We start from the raw sequence: 22,238 nt of genomic DNA on the forward strand, positions 1-22,238 counted from the left end.
AAATTTTATCAGCATATCGATTGCGCAACCAGGGGTGGAAAGACCTTGGATCATTGTTACTCTAACTTCCGCGACGCATATAAGGCCCTGCCCCGCCCCCCTTTCGGAAAAGCTGACCACGACTCCATTTTGTTGATCCCTGCCTACAGACAGAAACTAAAACAAGAGGCTCCCACGCTGAGGTCTGTCCAACGCTGGTCCGACCAAGCTGACTCCACACTCCTTCCAACACGTGGACTGGGAGATGTTTCGTATTGCGTCAGATAACAACATTGACGAATACACTGATTCGGTGTGCGAGTTCATTAGAACGTGCGTTGAAGATGTCGTTCCCATAGCAACGATTAAAACATTCCCTAACCAGAAACCGTGGATTGATGGCAGCATTCGTGTGAAACTGAAAGCGCGAACCACTGCTTTTAATCAGGGCAAGGTGTCTGGTAACATGACCGAATACAAACAGTGCAGCTATTCCCTCCGCAAGGCTATCAAACAAGCTAAGCGCCAGTACAGAGACAAAGTAGAATCTCAATTCAACGGCTCAGACACAAGAGGCATGTGGCAGGGTCTACAGTCAATCACGGACTACAGGAAGAAATCCAGCCCAGTCACGGACCAGGATGTCTTGCTCCCAGGCAGACTAAATAACTTTTTTGCCCGCTTTGAGGACAATACAGTGCCACTGACACGGCCTGCAACGAAAACATGCGGTCTCTCCTTCACTGCAGCCGAGGTGAGTAAGACATTTAAACGTGTTAACCCTCGCAAGGCTGCAGGCCCAGACGGCATCCCCAGCCGCGCCCTCAGAGCATGCGCAGACCAGCTGGCCGGTGTGTTTACGGACATATTCAATCAATCCCTATACCAGTCTGCTGTTCCCACATGCTTCAAGAGGGCCACCATTGTTCCTGTTCCCAAGAAAGCTAAGGTAACTGAGCTAAACGACTACCGCCCCGTAGCACTCACATCCGTCATCATGAAGTGCTTTGAGAGACTAGTCAAGGACCATATCACCTCCACCCTACCTGACACCCTAGACCCACTTCAATTTACTTACCGCCCAAATAGGTCCACAGACGATGCAATCTCAACCACACTGCACACTGCCCTAACCCATCTGGACAAGAGGAATACCTATGTGAGAATGCTGTTCATCGACTACAGCTCGGCATTCAACACCATAGTACCCTCCAAGCTCGTCATCAAGCTCGAGACCCTGGGTCTCGACCCCGCCCTGTGCAACTGGGTACTGGACTTCCTGACGGGCCGCCCCCAGGTGGTGAGGGTAGGCAACAACATCTCCTCCCCGCTGATCCTCAACACTGGGGCCCCACAAGGGTGCGTTCTGAGCCCTCTCCTGTACTCCCTGTTCACCCACGACTGCGTGGCCACGCACGCCTCCAACTCAATCATCAAGTTTGCGGACGACACAACAGTGGTAGGCTTGATTACCAACAACGACGAGACGGCCTACAGGGAGGAGGTGAGGGCCCTCGGAGTGTGGTGTCAGGAAAATAACCTCACACTCAACGTCAACAAAACTAAGGAGATGATTGTGGACTTCAGGAAACAGCAGAGGGAACACCCCCCTATCCACATCGATGGAACAGTAGTGGAGAGGGTAGCAAGTTTTAAGTTCCTCGGCATACACATCACAGACAAACTGAATTGGTCCACTCACACAGACAGCATCGTGAAGAAGGCGCAGCAGCGCCTCTTCAACCTCAGGAGGCTGAAGAAATTCGGCTTGTCACCAAAAGCACTCACAAACTTCTACAGATGCACAATCGAGAGCATCCTGGCGGGCTGTATCACCGCCTGGTACGGCAACTGCTCCGCCCTCAACTGTAAGGCTCTCCAGAGGGTGGTGAGGTCTGCACAACGCATCACCGGGGGCAAACTACCTGCCCTCCAGGACACCTACACCACCCGATGTCACAGGAAGGCCATAAAGATCATCAAGGACATCAACCACCCGAGCCACTGCCTGTTCACCCCGCTATCATCCAGAAGGCGAGGTCAGTACAAGTGCATCAAAGCTGGGACCGAGAGACTGAAAAACAGCTTCTATCTCAAGGCCATCAGACTGTTAAACAGCCACCACTAACACTGAGTGGCTGCTGCCAACACACTGACACTGACTCAACTCCAGGGGAAATGTAAATATATCACTAGCCACTTTAAACAATGCTACCTTATATAATGTTACTTACCCTACATTATTCATCTCATATGCATACGTATATACTGTACTCTATATCATCGACTGTATCCTTATGTAATACATGTATCACTAGCCACTTTAAACTATGCCACTTTGTTTACATACTCATTTGTACATACTGTACTCGATACCATCTACTGTATCTTGCCTATGCTGCTCTGTACCATCACTCATTCATATATCCTTATGTACATATTCTTTATCCCCTTACACTGTGTACAAGACAGCAGTTTTAAAATTGTTAGTTAGATTACTTGTTATTACTGCATTGTCGGAACTAGAAGCACAAGCATTTCGCTACACTCGCATTAACATCTGCTAACCATGTGTATGTGACAAATAAAATTAGATTTGATTTAAAAGTATGCCATATTTCCTTTTGAACTACTGAAATTGTGATTATGTCAGACAGCAGCTCTATAGAGATGAGATGATGCCTTGGAATAAAATAATGTAAAATTAAACAAATCATTTACACAAATATTCTATTAAAGTAATGTGAATAAATGATGGTTAATAAGTGATGAACAGTAATGGGCAGTCACTACCATTATGGGACTTTTATTAACTTATTTTATTCTGTTTTTCAGAATTCAACCCACATAATACATAGTGCAATTCATGTAAAAATAATAGAAACCAAAATTGAAAACCGTCATTAGTTTTTAATAATCGAACTTACCTCAAAAAGCACTAAATCGCTCAGCACTACCATTTTCATTAGCATCATCGCTAACAGATACACAAAGTGGTAGCCGCGCACACCACACACACAGACAAGGACATTCCCGTTGCCTCTTCAGAAGGCTGAAGGAAATATGAATCATGGACGCATTCTGTTCATGTCTTATGATAAACTTGGGACAAATTAATTAATGTAATACATTTAGTCGATTCCCTACTAAGGTCAATATTTTTTTTTTTATTTTTTTTTTTTAAGTAGCCTAGTTAAATTGAAGTGGAAAATGTATGCTAATTGTAAACACCTACTACCCCCATTCCCCCAGCATTCCTATGGTGTCCCCATGGATACGGGTGGCAGCTGTACCTCATCGGTCACTTGGTTGGCCCTCATGGTGATCTCTTCCACTGACATGTCTGCCATTTTGCTGCTGTCAAAGTTGGAGGTTCCTCCTGACACACCAAGCTCTACACTCTGAGGCCTGGGAGAGAGAGAGAGGGATGGAAGGAGTGTGGGAAAGGACAGGGAGTGGAGAGGGAGAGAGGGATGGAAGGAGTGTGGGAAAGGACAGGGAGTGGAGAGGGAGAGAGAGAGAGGGATGGAAGGAGTGTGGGAAAGGACAAGGAGTGGAGAGGGAGAGCGAGGGGTCATAAGTCATGTATCAGGATCACAGATATACATTTTAAAGTTGTCTGAAAAAGGTACCATTTAAGTTTGAGGACAGAAATGGCATACTATGGAACTACATAAAAAAAAAGAAGGTTGTTTGACTTAGGCCTACATAAAGGGAAATTATGCAAAACATTAAACAAATGAGATTATTTTCCTGCCAGCCCAATGTTGGAATGTGGAAAAAGAAACAGCAGCAGGCGGGTTCCTTGTCAGTGACATTAGGGCCTGGTGTTGTTAAGCAGAAAGCATGCTGACAATGAGGAGGCTGGTGATAAGGAGCGCTTGATAGGGAAATGAGGATCATGCGTTTGGCACCATTGTAACGTGGCAGCCACAGTCAGGAACACATTAGCACTGGATGTCACACTCGGGGTTGACAAGCTGCACTGGATTCTCCACTGGGTTATGACAGAGAGAGACGGTTTCAGTCACATGTTTTAGTGCCAGTGTGTTCCAATATCTAAACTAGCATAGATATTGGAACGGAGCCAGAGTGTTTAATGGCTCACATGACATCACAACACTATTCCTGTGGACTGCATTTGAGAAAAGCAGCAGAAGATATAATTGTGAGTGTGTATATATAGTGTGGACACCCCTTCAAATGAGTGGATTTGGCCATTTCAGCCACACCCGTTGCTGACAGGTATATAAAAATCGAGCACACCGCCGTGCAATCACCATAGACAAACATTGGCAGTAGAATGGTCTTACCGAAGAGCTCAGTGACTTGACGTGGCACTGTCATAGGATGCCGCCTTTCCAATAAGTCAGTTCGTCAAATTTCTGCCCTGCTAGAGCTGCCCCAGTCAACTGTAAGTGCTGTTACTGTGAAGTGGAAACTTCTAGGCATAACAACGGCTCAGCCGGAAAGTGGTAGGCCCACACAAGCTCACAGAACGGGACCGGCAAGTGCTGAAAAGCGCGTAAAAATCATCTGTCAATTCTGTGCATCCAACATTGAGGCAATAGTTTGCGAAAGGCCCCTTCCTGTTTCAGCATGACAATGCCCCCGTGCACAAAGCAAGGTCCATACAGAAACGGTTTGTCGAGATCGGTGGGGAAGAACTTGACTGGCCTGCACACAGCCCTAATCTCAGCTCCAATCGAACACCTGAATGTGGAATGAGATGTTCAACAAGCAGGTCTCCACATACTTTTAGTTATGTAGTGTATGTTCTGTTCAAGGTTCATGTGTGAAATGCTGACCAGCTCTTTGATGGAAGACCGTTGCAATTAAGATGTTTTGGTACCAGAGGGGTACTGACAGTTTGGACCAGCAGGCATAGCCTAGCCCTAGATGTAGGCCTATCGAGGGTCTAGTAGAAGTTCAGTATCTAGGGCTCTGCTGACAAGTATACAACCTGAAAACTAATTTCTCAGGACACATGTCCCCTGTGCTCGCTCTGCCTCTCCTGCTCCCCCCTTTTCCTTTGGACCTGCTTAGAGTAACTATTTCCTGTTTTTGCAATAACCCCTGAACTATAACTTCCCCACACACACACACTACAAAAACAGGGAAAGGGGATGGTTGGCTGACTGTTAGTGATGTTCAGTTGACTTTTCACATGCCTAACTGCGTACTTTTATTTAACTAGGCAAGTCAGTTAAGAACAAATTAAAAATACATACAATATATATATAGGACAATACACACATCACAACAAGAGACAACACTACATAAAGAGAGACCTAAGACAACACAGCATAGTAGCCAAACATCATAACATCATGGTTTCAACACAAAACATGGCACAAACATTATTGGGCACAGACAACAGCACATCACACAAAGCAGCCACAACTGTCAGTAAGAATGTCCATGATTGAGTCTTTGAATTGAGAAAACTGAACAGAAATGATTTCAGAACAAACCAAAGTATTACTTTAATTAGTAGTAATAAAATAAGACAGCACTTTTAAAGCCTATTTCACACTTTAGCCTTTCCCTAAATATTGTTGGCCTAAATGCTGAACTTCTAAATTTCAAGTTGGATTATAAAAACGAGAGGCTATATTTCTGTAAAGATACCATCTCAAACTTAAGAACACATCAGCACATTTCAGACAGGAAATGTCTCACTCTTCGGAGTGCTGGGTCGTTCCACTTCAAAAAGCACAAGAAAGAGGATTGACACCCACCGTCTCAGATTTTTCTGAAATCATCTAATCAAGATTAGCATTCCTGCAACATTATTTTGTTAAAATATAATATCTGTGAAATAAACCTAATTAATTGCACTCAAATTGACAATGAGTATATAATATCAGTTTTCTGTTTGACAAGTAGTGTGTAGCTGCGTCTCAAAGTATTGTTTCTTCATCCTATGTAACGTGTTCTCAGTGAATTTGGTGATGTCCTCTCCCCCCGTTCTGAGAAATTAGTCATTTAAATTGTTGGGTTTATGTCCCATTCTACATCCTAATATTACAAGGTTCTGACCACTAGATGGTGGTGTTCCTGCTATTAGGTGATTATTATTTTAAGATGCCAGATACCATTGGCTTGTGAAACTACCTCTAACTTCCTTCATACTGGACACAGAGACATGAACATGTTATCCACGAGTTCATTAAGGGCCTCATTGGCAAAATACTGAAGTATCCCTTTAAGGATTAGTAATAAATTAAAAGACAGCACTTCTAAAAGCCTATTTCACACTATAACCTGCTAAATTTGCAAGGTAACTTTCTTCATTTTGATTTCGGCACAAATTAAAAATGTGGCACTGACTCACCCATGCATTGACGTTTCATTGTTGTATCAATGAAGAGTTTACCATTCGATGTGCGACATGCACACGCAGTTACATTTGAGTCATTTAGCAGATGCTCTTATCCAGATCGACTTACAGTTAACTTAGTGCATTCATCTTAAGATAGCTAGTTTGGACAATCACATATCACAGGCATAGTAAGTACACTTTTCTTCTGAAACAAAATCTTTCTTTGAGCAATTCCATTAGCACAAATTAATATAATCTCCCCATTTGTCTGAGCAAACAATACATCTCAGTATTTTAGTCACTTTTTGATCTTTATCATGGGTGTCGATTTCAGACCCCACTGTATGTTTAGGTCAATCCTATTTTTTCCCCCTCTCTAACCTGCTAGATTTAGAGGCAGGTGGACAATCAATATCCACCGTCGTAGTGCGGATGAAGTGTGAGCTGGAATGTAAAGCTAACTGAAGCTGGTTAGCTTTAGAAAACCCTGAGTAGTATACCCATAGGATACCCTTCTGGTATGACCCATGCGTTGGTTGTATACCTGGCCACTGTTTCAAATGGTAATTTTTCAGCATGTGTGTCAATGGTACCTATATTAGCATCATCACAATTCATGTCCAAATCATCCTAAAATTATCTAGAAATGTATTGTGTAAACTCAACAATGTTACTTACAGATTATTTGGATATGAAGTGTAGAATGACCTAACCACTTTTGATTCCTCATGTCTTACCCATTGTTAGAAAAAAAGTTGTCCAAATAGGATGTTAGACACGGAAATTATTTAATATTATTTGAATCCTATAAATTAAAATGGCCAATTTAGGTGCAATCAATTCCCTTAATTTCTCAGAGATCAAATTATTTTTCAACAATAACCTGCTGCTCATTCTTTATGGTAAGCCTAACACATAGGCTATTGCTACATCACCCTATGATCCACCAAATGGTCCTCAATTTCACACCATAAAAATACATTGTCACACTACACCCAGCAGCAATACACCACACACACACATTTATGATTATGACAACAATGAGGATTAACTGCAATTAAATAATCTACTGTACATACCTATTCATCTTTCCACCGTTCCACTCCATACAGCCCAACTACTGTAGTGTTTTACCTAGCCTGCTGATCCATACATGCCTCCACGACACACATTTCCTGCTCTTCTACTCAAACCAGTTCCTCCAGGTTAGGTTTCAACAACTACAACATGACATCCCTCCGTTCCGTTCTTTTCTTTCATACTGAGGTTGTTCATGCTGACAATGTCTTATGGCAATAGACAGTATGACAATGGCTACACACAGAGGTAGCATATGGCACTACCTGTCCATGCATTTGTCTGCCAAGTGATTTGAGATGTCTAGTACAAGATAGGTAAAAATGACCAGAACAGAAAAGTTTATCAATTTCTCACCACCTTCTTATAATGCCTAATACACTGGACAAAAATATAAAAATGTAAAGTGTTGGTCCCATGTTTCATGAGCTGAAATTAAATCCCAGAAATGTTCCTTATGCACAAAAAGCTTATTTCTCTAAAATGTTGTGCACACATTTGTTTACATCTGTTAGTAATTATTTCCCCTTTGCTAAAATAATCCATTAACCTGACAGGTGTGGCAAATCAAGAAGCTGATTAAACAGCATGATCATTACACAGGTACATTGTTCCGAGGTCAATAAAAGACCACTTTAAAATGTGCAGTTTTGTCACAACAATGCCACAGATGTCTCAAGTTTTGAAGGAGCGCACAATTGGGATGCTGACTGCAGTAATGCCCACCAGAACTGTTGTCAGAGAATTTAATGTTAATTTCTCTACCATAAGCCACCTCCCCAACATCGGTTTAGATAATTTGGCAGTGCGTCCAACCAGCCTCACAACCGCAGACCACGTGTAACCACCCCAGCCCAGGACCTCCAGCTTCATCACCTGTGAGATTATCTAGACGGGCTGAGGAGTATTTGTGTCTGTAATAAAGCAGTGGTGTAAAGTACTTAAGTAAAACTACTTTAAAGTACAACTTAAGTAGTTTTTTGGGATATCTGTAGTTTACTATTTATATTTTTGACAACATTTACACCACTACATTCCTAAAGAATATAATGTACTTTTTAATCCTTACATTTTCCCTGACACACAAAAGTACTTGTTACATTTTGAATGCTTAGCAGGACAGGAAAATTGTCAAATTCACACACTTAAAGAGAACATCACTGGTCATCCTTACTGCCTCTGATCTGGCAGACTCACTAAACAAAAATGCTTTGTTTGTAAATTATGTCTGACTGTTGAATTGTGCCCCGGGATATCTGTAAATGAAAGAAAATAAAATTGTGCCATCTGATTGGCTGGGCCTGGCTCCCCAGTGGGTGGGCCCATGCCCTTCAAGGCCCACCCATGGCTTCACCCCTGTCCAGTCATATGAAATCCATAGATTAGGGCCTAATTTACTTAAAAATTGACTGATTTACTTATATGAACTCAGTAGAATGGTTGTGTTTATATTTTTGCTGAGTATAATTATTTAGCTGTGGGTTTCATATCCCAGATCAGAACAAATGTACAAGTCTTTACAGGTAAAAGTTATAGTTGGTAATTATGCCAATAAATCAGAAATAGCTAATTTTGTCAACAAGTACATATAACTATCAATCCACTTAGCTAAAACATTACATTCAGTAGGTATCCATTGGTCAACATATCATTTGATGGCAATACAGGTTGAGCGATTAAAAATCGGCATGGCCGATTAATTAGGGCCGACTTCAAGTTTTCATAATCGATAATCTGCATTTTTGGACGCCGATTATGGTTGATTACATTGCAATCCACGAGAAGACTGCGTGGCAGGCTGACCACCTGTTACGTGAGTGCAGCAAGGAGCCAAGGTAAGTTGCTAGCTAGCATTAAACTTAACGTATAAAAAAAACTAACTACACATGGTTGACGCTATTACTCTTTTAACTAGCTTGTCCTGCGATGCATATAATCAATTTGGTGCCTGTTAATTTATTATCGAATCACAGCCTACTTCGACAAACGGGTGATATGGGTATGTGCAGGAGTTTGGGCCGCTTGGCTCGTTGCGAACTGTGTGAATACCATTTCTTCCTAACAAAGACTAATTCATTTGCCAGAATTTAACATAATTATGACATAACATTGATGGTTGTGCAATGTAACAGCAATATTTAGATTTAGGGTTACCACCCGTTAGATAAAATATGGAACGGTTCTGTATTTTCACTGAAAGACTAAAACGTTTTGTTTTCGAAACAATAGTTTCCGGATTTGACCATATTACTGACCAAAGGCTCGTATTTCTGTGTGTTTATTATAATTAAGTCTATGATTTGATAGAGCAGTCTGACTGAGCGGTGGTAGGCAACAGCAGGCTCGTAAGCATTAATCCAAACAGCTCTTCTCAATGCTTGAAGCACAGCGCTGTTTATGACTTCAAGCCTATTAACTCCCGAGATTAGGCTGGCAATACTATAGTGCCTATAAGAACATCCAATACTCAAAGGAATATGAAATACAAATGGTAGAGAGAGAAATAGTCCTATAAACAACTACAACCTAAAACTTAACTTGGAATATTGAAGACTCATGTTAAAAGGAACCACCAGCTTTCATATGTTCTCATGTTCTGAGCAAGGAACTTAAACGTTAGCTTTTTTTTTTTTTTTTACATGGCAAATGTTGCACTTTTACTTCCTTCTCCAACACTGTGTTTTTGCATTATTTTAAGCAAATTGAACAGGTTTCATTATTTGTGACTAAATTGATTTTAATAATGTATTATACGGAGTTAAAATTAGTGTTCATTCAGTATTGTTGTAATAAACTTTTTTTGGTCCTCCAATAATCAGTATCGAAGTTGAAAAATCATAATCAGTCGACCCCTATTGCAAACACAACCTCATGATCATGACACCTGTTAATCATTTATCTGCAAACTTGTAGCAATGTGGGTGATTCCACTGCAGTGTCTGTGCTGATATTCATGTATGAGTTCATTGGGGTTAGCTACAGTTACAGTGTAACTAGCTGGACGTGCTTGGTCATCAGCTGACAAGTACAGTTAGGCCAGCTGTACTGTAACAAGGTGATCGCAAACAGACACCCAACCACCAAAGGAGTTGTTAGGTATTCCAGCAAAAGTGATCTAGCTAGCGAAGTTGGGTGGGTATTATTTGTGGAACCTTCCAACAGGAATCTGTTCCAAAAACGTTGTAAATAACAAGGTTGGTAACAAACAACGCATACAAAGTTGTATAGCGGCAGAATAAGATACAGGGTAGGGAGTGGGCTATTTCATTCCGTTTTTCACTCATCGCGTTTATTCCGATAAATGTCTGTTCTCACTCTGGTAGCCTATGGACAAACATTAAGAATAAACTACGTGGTGAGTTGATGCCTATTCGGCAGCTAGTTAGCTAGGTTCGTATGCGTTGCTACTTTGTATGCGTTGTTTGTTGGCAACCTTGTACTTATTAAAAGTTACTTGGAAAAACTGTCACCAACTTTATTTTGCTAACTTCGCTGGGTGGGTATAATTTGTGTAACGTTCCAACAGGAATCTGGTTGGTGTCAGTTTTTCCAAGTAACTTTTAATGCTCTAAACTTCGTCCCGACACACTAAAAGCATTCACGTCTTCCTGTAATTGAGTATGTTGTGCTAGCCCAACACAGCATACTACTAGTAATTGTTAGATCCGCTAGCAGTGGAAGCCAGCTAGGCTTGCTAGTTCCTCTCACAAAACACAGACAAGTCGCGTAAAACTCCCCGACTGTAGATAATTTGATGGATGAACACATAATGACAATGGGTTGTCTTCTGGATGAAAGCTACTTACTGCTACGCTTCCCAAGTAGGAAAAAATCTCCTTCTTCAGGTTATCCGTATGTGATCTTTGCAATTTATGAAATTCATTGATATGGACTGAGAGTCGATGGTGCGCATGTCCTGTCATATGATTCCACAAGTGGCGGAAGGCGATTTGCGCATGCGTTGGATCACACCTTAACAGCTAAGTTTGTGTACCCTACTGTTTACAGTGGTATCTGTAGCTACTGTTCTGATATTTTATTACAATGACAAGTGGATTATATACCAAACATATTTTATATTTATGATTTTTATATTTCAGTCTCCCCCTGCTAAAAGCAGGGCTGATGAAGGCCTACCAAGCAGGAACGGGTTGGTGTTTGTCTCCAATAACAGTGTGATTGCCTCGTGTGGCTCCCCCCCTTGGTTGCTGCAGTAACGTCCCCACCTCCTTTGTCGAGGACACGCCATCTTGATTGCCTCTAGCCATCTTCATGTTTGTTTGACACTTGATTCCCCAGATTGTCTATCATGTCATAAAAAAAGTAGGTCAAAAGGGAAATAAAAGTATGCAAGCTTCAACAGAAAGTATGCACAAAACTATGATGCAACCATGTAAAAAAACAAGAACAATTTATTGAAATCAATGATGGCCACTATTTGAGCTGAAGCGAGAGAAAAATAAACTGACTTCAGAATGAAATGTTGCCCATTCACATCTCATATGTAGCCTGATTACAATATTTTATCTTGATATGTTAATAAATACATACCGTGTTCATTTTGGCATGTTAACCTGCCTACTATACCCGCTGTAGTGTGTGTAGATCGCAAGCCCATAGTAATTCAATAAGGTGAACTGGCTAGCTACTGCTGTTAGGTAGCTAGATAGCCACAAATAATTGGTTGCATCTACCTTGCGTAACATTCGTCTTAGGTCATTTTTTCCTGTTTAACTAGCTTTCTAGCTAGATTATTTCAATTCACATACAGCTAGCTGATAATTATGAAGTAAAATATTTGCTTTGTGTATATCTTATTTAGTCTCTTTTGTTGCCATTGTCCTAGCTGGAAGAAGGTTCAGTGAATGGGGAGGTGCAGCGTGAGGTAATACAGTAGCTAGGCAGAGTGATGTAATCTCAAATGTAATGTTTTATGCGTTCTCCACACTCTCGTCCTCACAAGAACGTACTCGGAGAATTAGAGTGTGGAGCACGGTATTATGCATATTGAGAAACACCCACTGTCTCTTGGTGCAGAGTCTTTACCCACCAACATCAAGTTAGGATGTAATCCCATGAGAGCTTTTGTCCAGCACCCATTACAATGTTTAAGGTGCCAAGCTCATCAAGTCAAATTGTATTTGTAACATGCTTCGTAAAACGGTACTATCTGGAGTATGTGACAAGAAAACATATCTATTTTTTGGGTGGACGTCCCAAGGAACCCGGGTAGCACGAACACTGAAAACTAGGCCATTTTTTTTCACACAGCATGTCATGAAATGCACGCGTGCTGGTGCTTATCTCCTATCACTCACCCAGACCCCTGCTCTGCCTGCAGCGCTCTCTCAATAAAACATCTACATCACATCAAATTTTATTTGTCCCATGTGCCGAATACAACAGGTGTTGATCTTACTGTGAAATGCTTACTTACCATTAACCAACAATGAGAGTAGCAGCAGCATGTGTGAAGAGTGTTAAGGAATGTGTGTGTATCAGTGTGTGTGTTGGAGTGTCAGTGTAGTATGTGTGAGTGTGGGGTTAGAGTCCAGTGGGTACATGAGGCTCTTGATGGTGCAGCTGTAGATCTTTTTGAGGATCTGAGAACCCATGCCAAATATTTTCAGCCTCCTGAGGGGGAAGAGGCGTTGTCATGCCCTCTTCAACGCGGTGTTGGTTTGTTTGGACCATGATAGTTCCTAGTGATGTGGACACCAAGGAACTTAAAGCTCTCAACCTTCTCCACCAAAGTCCAGTCGATGTGAATGGGGTTTGCTCTGCCCTCTTCCTGTAGTCTACAATTAGCTCCTTTGTCTTTCTCATGGCCTACCACCATCATGTCGTCGGCAAACAATGATGGTGTTGGAGTCGTGCATAGCCACGCAGTCGTGGGTGAACAGGGAGTGGAGGAAGGAACTAAGCATGTACCTTGGCATTTTTGGGCACAGGGGCTATAGTGGTCTGCTTGAAACATGTAGGTATTACAGACTGGGGCAGGGAGAGGTTGGAAATGTCAATGAAGACACTTGCTAGCTGGTCAGCTCATGCTCTGAGTCACGTCCTGGTAATGCATAATCCCGGTGGCTTTGTGATTGTACAGTGCATTTGGAAAGTATTCAGACCCCTTATCCTTTTTCCACATGTTGTTACGTTACAGCCTTATTCTAAAACAGGTTTTTAGAATGTTTTGCAAATGTAGAAAAATTAAAAACAGAAATAACTTATTTACACAAGTATTCAGACCCTTTGCTATTAGACTCGAAAGTGAGCTAAGGTGCATCCTGTTTTCATGATCATCCTTGAGAAGTTTCTACAACTTGATTGGATTCAAACTGTGGTAAATTCAATTGATTGGACATGATTTGGAAAGGCCAAAATGAGAAATCGGGGGAAAAGGGCCTTGGTCAGGGAGCAGACCAAGAACCTGATGCTCACTCTGACAGAGCTCTAGAGTCCCTCTGTGGTGGAAGGACACCCATCTCTGCAGCACTCCACCAATCAGGCCTTTATAGGAGAGTGGCCAGATGGTAAAAGGCACATGACAGACCACTTGGAGTCTGCCAAAAGGCACCTAAAGAACTCTCAGACCATGAAAAACGAGACACAGTGTTATATTCCTCAAAGCGACCCTAAAAGGCATTTCACTTGTTTGGGAGTTTTGTGTCGCTGGGTGAAGCCTGATTCATCACTCCAGTGAACGCATTTCCACTGCTCCAGAGTCCAATGGTGTCGAGCTTTACACCACTCGCATGGTGATCTTAGGCTTGTGTGCGGCTGCTCAGCCATGGAAACCCATTTCATGAAGCTCCAGACGAACAGTTATTGTGCTGCCATTGCAGTTTGGAACTCAGTAGTGTGTGTTGCAACCGAAGACAGACGATCTTTACGCTCTATGCGCTTTAGCACTCAGCGGCCCCGTTCTGTGACCTTGTGTGGCCTACCACTTCCCGGCTGAGCTGTTGTTGCTCCTAGAAGTTTCCACTTTACAATAACAGCACTTACAGTTGTCCGGGGCAGCTCTAGCATGATATAAATTTGACGAAAGTACTTGTTGGAAAGGTGGCATCCTGTGATGTATGGGCCATTCTAGAATGTATGGGCCATTCTACTGCCAATGTTTGTGTATGGAGACTGCATGGCTGTGCTTGATTTTATACACCTGTCAGCAATGGGTGTGGCTGAAATAGCCAAATCCACTAATTTGAAGGGTTGTCCACATACTTTTGTATATACAGTGCATTCGGAAAGTATTCATTCAGACCCCTTGACTTTTTACACCTTTTGTTACGGCCTTCTTCTATATTGGATTTAAAAAACAAAATTCTTCTCATCAACACACAATGCCCCATAATGGCAAAGCGATTATAGGAATTTAGAATTTTAGCCAATATATTAAAATAAAAAAACAAAAATAACTTATTTACATAAGTATTCAGACCCTTTGCTATGAGACTCGAAAATTGAGCTAAGGTGCATCCTGTTTCCATTGATCATCCTTGAGATGTTTCTACAACTTGATTGGAGTCAAACTGTGGTAAATTCAACCAATTGGACATGATTTGGCACACACCTGTCTATATATGGTCTCACAGTTGACAGTGCATGTCAGACCAAAAACCAAGCCATGAGGTCGAAGGAATTGTCAGTAGAGCTCCAACAGGATTGTGTATAGGCACAGATCTGGGGAAGGGTGCCAAAATATTTCTGCAGCACTGAAGGTCCCCAAGAACACAGTGGCCTCTATCCTTCTTAAAATGGAAGATGTTTGGAACCACCAAGACTCTTCCTAGAGCTGGCCACCCGGACAAACTGAGCAATCTGGGGAGAAGGGCCTTGGTCAGGGAGGTGACCAAGAACCTGATGGAGCTCTATAGTTCCTCTGTGGAGATGGGAGAATCCTCCAGAAGTACACCCGTCTTCAGGATAAGTCTCTGAATGTCCTTTAGTGGACCAGCCAGAGCCTGGATCATCAACCCGATCTAACATCTCTGGAGAGTGACAGAACACCGAGCCAATCACGGCGCAACTAGAGAATATTACCAACGCCTACGCTCTGTATATTCCGCCGGCTGCCCCTCCACTGAGCTAGGCTGAAACATCTGCATTTTGGAGCTGCCTGACTCAAGAAAGAGACCATGTTTGTAAGCGACTTTATTAGCTAATTTTGAATGACGCGTCGCCACTAGACTGTATATGAAAATTCCTTAGCAGTCACATTTATGACTTATGGGAAAATACAGTGGCTCTAACTTTTTATATTCACTGAGTGTACAAAACATTAGGAACACCTTCCTAATATTGAGTTGCAACACCCCCCCCCCCCCCTTTTGGCATCAGGATGGCCTCAATTTGTAGGGGCATGGACTCCATGTCGAAAGCATTCCACAGGGATGCTGGCCCATGTTGACTCCAATGCTTCCCACAGTTGTGTCAAGTTGGCTGGATGTCTTTTGGGTGGCAGACCATTCTTGATACACACAGGAAAAAACCCAGCACCGTTGCAGTTCTTGACACACTCAAACTGGTGCGTATGGCACCTACTACCATACCCTGTACAAAGGCACAATCTTTGTCTTGCCCATTCTTCCTCTGAATGACACACATACACAATCCATGTCTCAATTGTCTTAAGGTTTAAAAATCCTTGTTAAACCTGTCTCCTCCCATTTAGCTACGCTGATTGAAGTGAATTTAATAGGTTACATCAATAAGGGATCATACTGTAGCTTTCACCTGGATTCACCTGGTTAGTCTGTCATGGAAAGACTAGGTGTTCCTAATGTTTTGTACACTCAGTGTATATTTAATCATAGGAGATTTATTCTTTTTTCATTAGATTGAAGTTGAGTTGGGTTATGAATATACTCGATCATGATGATCTTACAGAGGATTTTGCCCTTATCCAATAGGGAGTGAACGTTATTTATAATAAGGATTACACAGAGAAAATCGGACCCCCTTAAAATAAAAATGGTTGGCCTTCCTTAGCAAAATACATTTGACCTAAACCCTCCCTGAACACTTGAAAAAAACAAGTGACCCTCCCCTATACCCACAATAATACTTTAAACATAAAGTGGATAGCAGAGAACATGTCTACCGTTTACCCTCACTTATTGAAAAGACCAGAGCCTTAGTAGTACAGTTTCATAACCTCTTCTTCGTCTTGAAAACATTACATGGTAAAGCAGGAATTTTGATAGTGCGTAGGGCTGCAGGCTAGAAGGTTGTGGGTTCGCAGACCACCGTGGACAAGATTAGGGGTGGATAGATCTTTATAGTAAAAGCACTGCATGAATCTCTCATCGTGTTTGCAGGCCAGGTTAAAAAAAATAGCCTTTTAAACATTTCATGCAACTCTACATCATTTTACATATTAGCAGAATCTTTTTTAATACCACAAATATTACCAAAATTACAGGATAAGAATGGACAGAGAGATAGGCCTATGTGTTCATCGTATCATATTTATTTACTGCCAAATCAGTGTGTCTTGTTTCGCAAATAATTCAACCTGAGACTTCATTAGGAATCTGAGCATGGTGCTTTCAAACAAAAGTTAGGCCTATCTTTCCACCACAGACAGAGTAGGCCTACTGACGCAGAAAAATATAAGCTTTACCTGCTGGCTACTATTCTTCCGTGGCTTAACCCAATGAGAGAAGGTCACCCTTAAAAGCTGGCTGGGTTTAAACATCTTCTGTTGTACAGAAAGTGAAAGGCTTAATCAATTGATAGTGACAGAATTTGGTTACTTCCCAAGCAAAGTCAATTTTTCCAGTCTCCTCGGCTGAAGAAGGTTGTAGCTCAGCCTCTGAATGTCAATGAAATAAAACAATGATATCCCCCATATTACTTTGGAGTCTTCCCCGAGTCTTTTGTTTCTAGCATAAATCATCACGGACCAAAGTGCTGTTATAGATCACATTATATAATCTGATCTGTTTAATGTTCTTCAAAATGTTAAACTAATAAGGCCTGTGCTTTTTGCCAATTTCTTTAATAAAAAGTAGGCTTATGGCTTACCCTCTCATACCCCCTCAATGCGAGTCTTGATTTGAACTTAACAGTTATATAGCCTAATAAGCAACACATTCTTAAACACTGATAAATATTTACATTTCATCCATTACAAATTACATGACCCTCCCCTGGACTAGATTAAAAAAATACTTAACACTCCCCTTGACTGAAATTGAAAAAGCATGACCTTCCCCCATTTTCCTCCAGGTACCCATCATGTAAATTTCAATCCATCCCTTAGCCTTTACATATGTTTAAATCAATGGTTTTGACTCTAAAAAGTAACATTTTAGGGAGAATTGGCCTTGTATTGACCCATACAGTACAGTCGTGGCCAAAAGTTTTGAGAATGACACAAATCTTAATTTTCACAAAGTCTGCTGCCTCAGTTTGTATGATGGCAATTTGCATATACTCCAGAATGTTATGAAGAGTGATCAGATGAATTGCAATTAATTGCAAAGTCCCTCTTTGCCATGCAAATGAACTGAATCCCTGTAACAAATCTCTTGGTCGTCTGAGGAGGAGTATGAAGGATCGGACCAATATGCAGCGTGGTAAGTGTCCATGTTAATTTATTAGACTGAACACACAAAACAAAATAACAAAGTGAATGGAAGAAACGAAACAGTTCTGTTAGGTGAATACACAAAACACAAAACTACCCACAAATCATAGTGGGAACACAGGCTACCTAAGTATGGTTCTCAATCAGAGACAATGATTGACAGCTGCCTCTGATTGGGAACCATACCAGGCCAAAAGCAGAAATACAAAACCTAGGACAAAAACAGTAAATGCCCACCTCAACTCACGCCCTGACCAAACTAAAACAGAGACATAAAAAAGGAACTAAGGTCAGGACGTGACAATCCCCCAAAAACATTTCCACTGCATTTCAGCCCTTCCACAAAAGGACCACAGGTGTGAGTGTTGACGAGGACAAGGCTGGAGATCACTCTGTCATGCTGATTGAGTTGAAATAACAGACTGGAAGCTTCAAAAGGAGGATGGTGCTTGGAATCATTGTTTTTCCTCTGTCAACCATGGTTACCTGCAAGAAAACACTTGCCGTCATCAATGCTTTGTACAGAAAGGGCTTCACAGGCAAGGATATTGCTGCTAGTAAGATTGCACCTAAATCAACCATTTATCGGATCATCAAAAACTTCAAGGAGAGGGGTTCTATTGTTGTGAAGAAGGCTTCAGGGCGCCCAAGCGCCAGGACCGTCTCCTAAAGTTGATTCAGTTGCGGGATCGGGGCACCACCAGTACAGAGCATGCTCAGGAATGGCAGCAGGCAGGTGTGAGTGCATCTGCACGCACAGTGAGGCGATGCCTTTTGGAGGATGGCCTGGTGTCAAAAAGGATAGCAAAGAAGCCACTTTTCTCCAGGAAATACATCAGGGACAGACTGATATTCTGCAAAAGAAACAGGGATTGGAATGCTGAGGACTGGGGTAAAGTCATTTTCTCTGATGAATCCCCTTTCCGATTGTTTGGGGTATCCGGAAAAAAGCTTGTCCGGAGAAGACAAGGTGAGTGCTACCAGGAGTCCTGTGTCATGCCAACAGTAAAGCATCCTGAGACCATTCATGTGTGGAGTTGCTTCTCAGGCAAGGGAGTGGGCTCACTCACAATTTTGCCTAAGAACACAGCCATGAATAAAGAATGGTACCAACACATCCTCCGAGAGCAACTTCTCCCAACCATCCAGGAACAGTTTGGTGACAAACAATGCCTTTTCCAGCATGATGGAGCACCTTGCCATAAGGCAAAAGTGATAACTAAGTGGCTCGGGGAACAAAACATTGACATTTTGGGTCCATGGCCAGGAATCTCCCCAGACCTTAATCCCAAATGAGAACTTGTTGTCAATCCTCAAGAGGTGGGTGGACAAACAAAACCCCACAAATTCTGACAAACTCCAAGCATTGATTATGCAAGAATGGGCTGCCATCAGTCAGGATGTGGCCCAGAAGTTAATTGACAGCATGCCAGCGTGGATTGCAGAGGTCTTAAAAAAGAAGGGTCAACACTGGAAATATTGACTCTTTGCATCAACTTCATGTACAGTGGGGCAAAAAAGTATTTAGTCAGCCACCAATTTTGCAAGTTCTCCCACTTAAAAAGATGAGAGAGGCCTGTAATTTTCATCATAGGTACACTTCAACTATGACAGACAAAATGAGAAAAAAAATCCAGAAAATCACATTGTAGGATTTTTAATTTATTTATTTGCAAATTATGGTGGAAAATAAGTATTTGGTCAATAACCAAAGTTTATCTCAATACTTTGTTATATACCCTTTGTTGGCAATGACAGAGGTCAAACGTTTTCCGTAAGTCTTCACAAGGTTTTCACACACTGTTGCTGGTATTTTGGCCCATTCCTCCATGCAGATCTCCTCTAGAGCAGTGATGTTTTGGGGCTGTTAATGGGCAACACAGACTTTTAACTCCCTCCAAAGATTTTCTATGGGGTTGAGATCTGGAGACTGGCTAGGCCATTCCAGGACCTTGAAATCCTTCTTACGAAGCCACTCCTTCGTTGCCCGGGCGGTGTGTTTGGGATCATTGTCATGCTGAAAGACCCAGCCACGTTTCATCTTCAATGCCCTTGCTGATGGAAGGAGGTTTTCACTCAAAATCTCACGATACATGGCCCCATTCATTCTTTCCTTGACACGAATCAGTCGTCCTGGTCCCTTTGAAGAAAAACAGCCCCAAAGCATGATGTTTCCACCCCCATGCTTCGCAGTAGGTATGATGTTCTTTGGATGCAACTCAGCATTCTTTGTCCTCCAAACACAACGAGTTGAGTTTTTACCAAAAAGTTATATTTTGATCTGACCATATGACATTCTCCCAATCTTCTTCTGGATCATCCAAATGCTCTCTAGCAAACTTCAGACGGGCTTGGATATGTACTGGCTTAAGCAGGGGGACACGTCTGGCACTGCAGGATTTGAGTACCTGGCGGCGTAGTGTGTTACTGATGGTAGGCTTTGTTACTTTGGTCCCAGCTCTCTGCAGGTCATTCACTAGGTCCCCCAGTGTGGTTCTGGGATTTTTGCTCACCATTCTTGTGATCATTTTGACCCCACGGGGTGAGATCTTGCGTGGAGTCCCAGATCGAGGGAGATTATCAGTGGCCTTGTATGTCTTCCATTTCCTAATAATTGCCACCACAGTTGATTACTTCAAACCAAGCTGCTTACCTATTGCAGATTCAGTCTTCCCAGCCTGGAGCAGGTCTACCATTTTGTTTCTGGTGTCCTTTGACATCTCTTTGGTCTTGGCCATAGTGGAGTTTGGAGTGTGACTGTTTGAGGTTGTGGACAGGTGTCTTTTATACTGATAACAAGTTCAAACAGGTGCCATTAATACAGGTAACGAGTGGAGGACAGAGGAGCCTCTTAAAGAAGAAGTTACAGGTCTGTGAGAGCCAGAAATCTTGCTTGTTTGTAGGTGACTAAATACTTATTTTCCACCATAATTTGCAAATAAATTCATTAAAAATCCTACAATGTGATTTTCTGGATTTTGTTTCTTCTCATTTTGTCTCTCATAGTTGAAGTGTACTTATGATGAAAATTACAGGCCTCTCTCATCTTTTTAAGTGGGAGAACTTGCACAATTGGTGGCTGACTAAATACTTTTTTGCCCCACTGTAATTGTCAATAAAAGCCTTTGGCATTTATGAAATGCTTGTAATTATACTTCAGTATTCCATAGTAACGTCTGACAGAAATATCTAAAGTCACTGAAGCAGAAAACTTTGTGGAAATTAATATTTGTGTCATTCTCAAAACTTTTGGCCACGACTGTATATTGAATTAGTGTAATAACAAATATTTAATTTCAATAGGTTTATTTATTCTCTCTTGCACAATCATAGACCTGGTTTATGTGAGTTGTTCTGTATAGTCACAAGGGTAGACCTAGTTTATCAGAGTATTGAGACATAACCACAGGTGTAAACCTGGTTTGTATTGTCATGTATTGTCATATTATGTCTTGTTCTTTCTCTTCACTCCGTCTCCCTCTGCTGGTCGTATTAGGTTACCTTCTCTTCCTCTCCTTCCCCCAGCTGTTCCTCATCTTCTCTAACTACCTCGTTCACCCTTTTCCCACCTGTTCCCTTTTTCCCTCTGATTAGGTCTCTATTTCTCTCTCTGTTCCTGCTTCTGTCTTTGTCAGATTCTCGTTTGAGTTTCTCATGCCAGAACCAAACTATCGTCTCGTTTGCTTCACCCTTGTCCTGTCCTGTCGGAATCTGCCTGTTCATCTGATGCTACGTGTGATCAGGTACCTCTGTCCTCTACGACCCGCGCCTACCCAGAGAGACCAGCAGTCTGTCGCCGCTAACCCAGCTATTCTCCTCTGCTGCTAAGAAGGGGACTCTAACCCAGCTATTCTCCTCTGCTGCTAAGAAGGGGGACACTTCTGTGATTATCAGAAGGACTTTATGATTCATTTGTCGCCCTCTCTGCGGGTTGTCTATTTTGCCATTATATACATCTGAAGAGGATCTATGTCTTCCCTGTGTTTTGACATTAAAGGACTCTGTTTTTGTTAAACCGCTTTTGGGTCCTCACTCACGTGCATAACATGTATCGTCATTTGTGCTGATATATGCAGGTGTAGATCTCGTTTATATTAGTATTGTACATCTGGTTTATAGGACTACTGGAGTTGAGGTGCAGTGGTAGTCCTGGTTTACATCTTATGGGTATTCAGGCTTTAGCACATTTAGACCTGGATTAGATTACTAATTGGGTTCAAGCACTGGTGCAGACTGTGTAGGTAGATAAATTGGAGCTGAAGT

At 42.0% G+C, this 22,238-nt stretch overlaps 1 protein-coding gene across 3 annotated transcripts in view; it reads right to left on the reverse strand.

Annotated features, from left to right (window-relative positions):
- The window catches only part of LOC110497632 (synaptosomal-associated protein 23), a 40,408-nt gene that overhangs the window by 11,292 nt on the left and 6,878 nt on the right, over positions 1-22,238 (reverse strand). Inside the window, exons 1-2 of one of the 3 annotated variants that reach the window (XM_021573872.3) lie at positions 11,188-11,328; positions 3,273-3,387 (exon numbers count right to left, since the gene is read on the reverse strand). In XM_021573872.3, coding sequence (XP_021429547.1) covers positions 3,273-3,329 — 57 coding nt within the window. In that variant the 5' untranslated portion in view covers positions 3,330-3,387; positions 11,188-11,328. Of the gene's footprint in view, positions 1-3,272; positions 3,388-7,383; positions 7,621-11,187; positions 11,329-22,238 lie in introns of those variants that run through there. The other 2 variants (XM_021573871.3, XM_090210948.1) reach the window with 2 other exon arrangements.

Source organism: Oncorhynchus mykiss, chromosome 19 (assembly GCF_057628025.1).
Source record: "Oncorhynchus mykiss isolate SJ-2025 chromosome 19, ASM5762802v1, whole genome shotgun sequence".
NCBI lineage: Eukaryota > Metazoa > Chordata > Actinopteri > Salmoniformes > Salmonidae > Oncorhynchus > Oncorhynchus mykiss.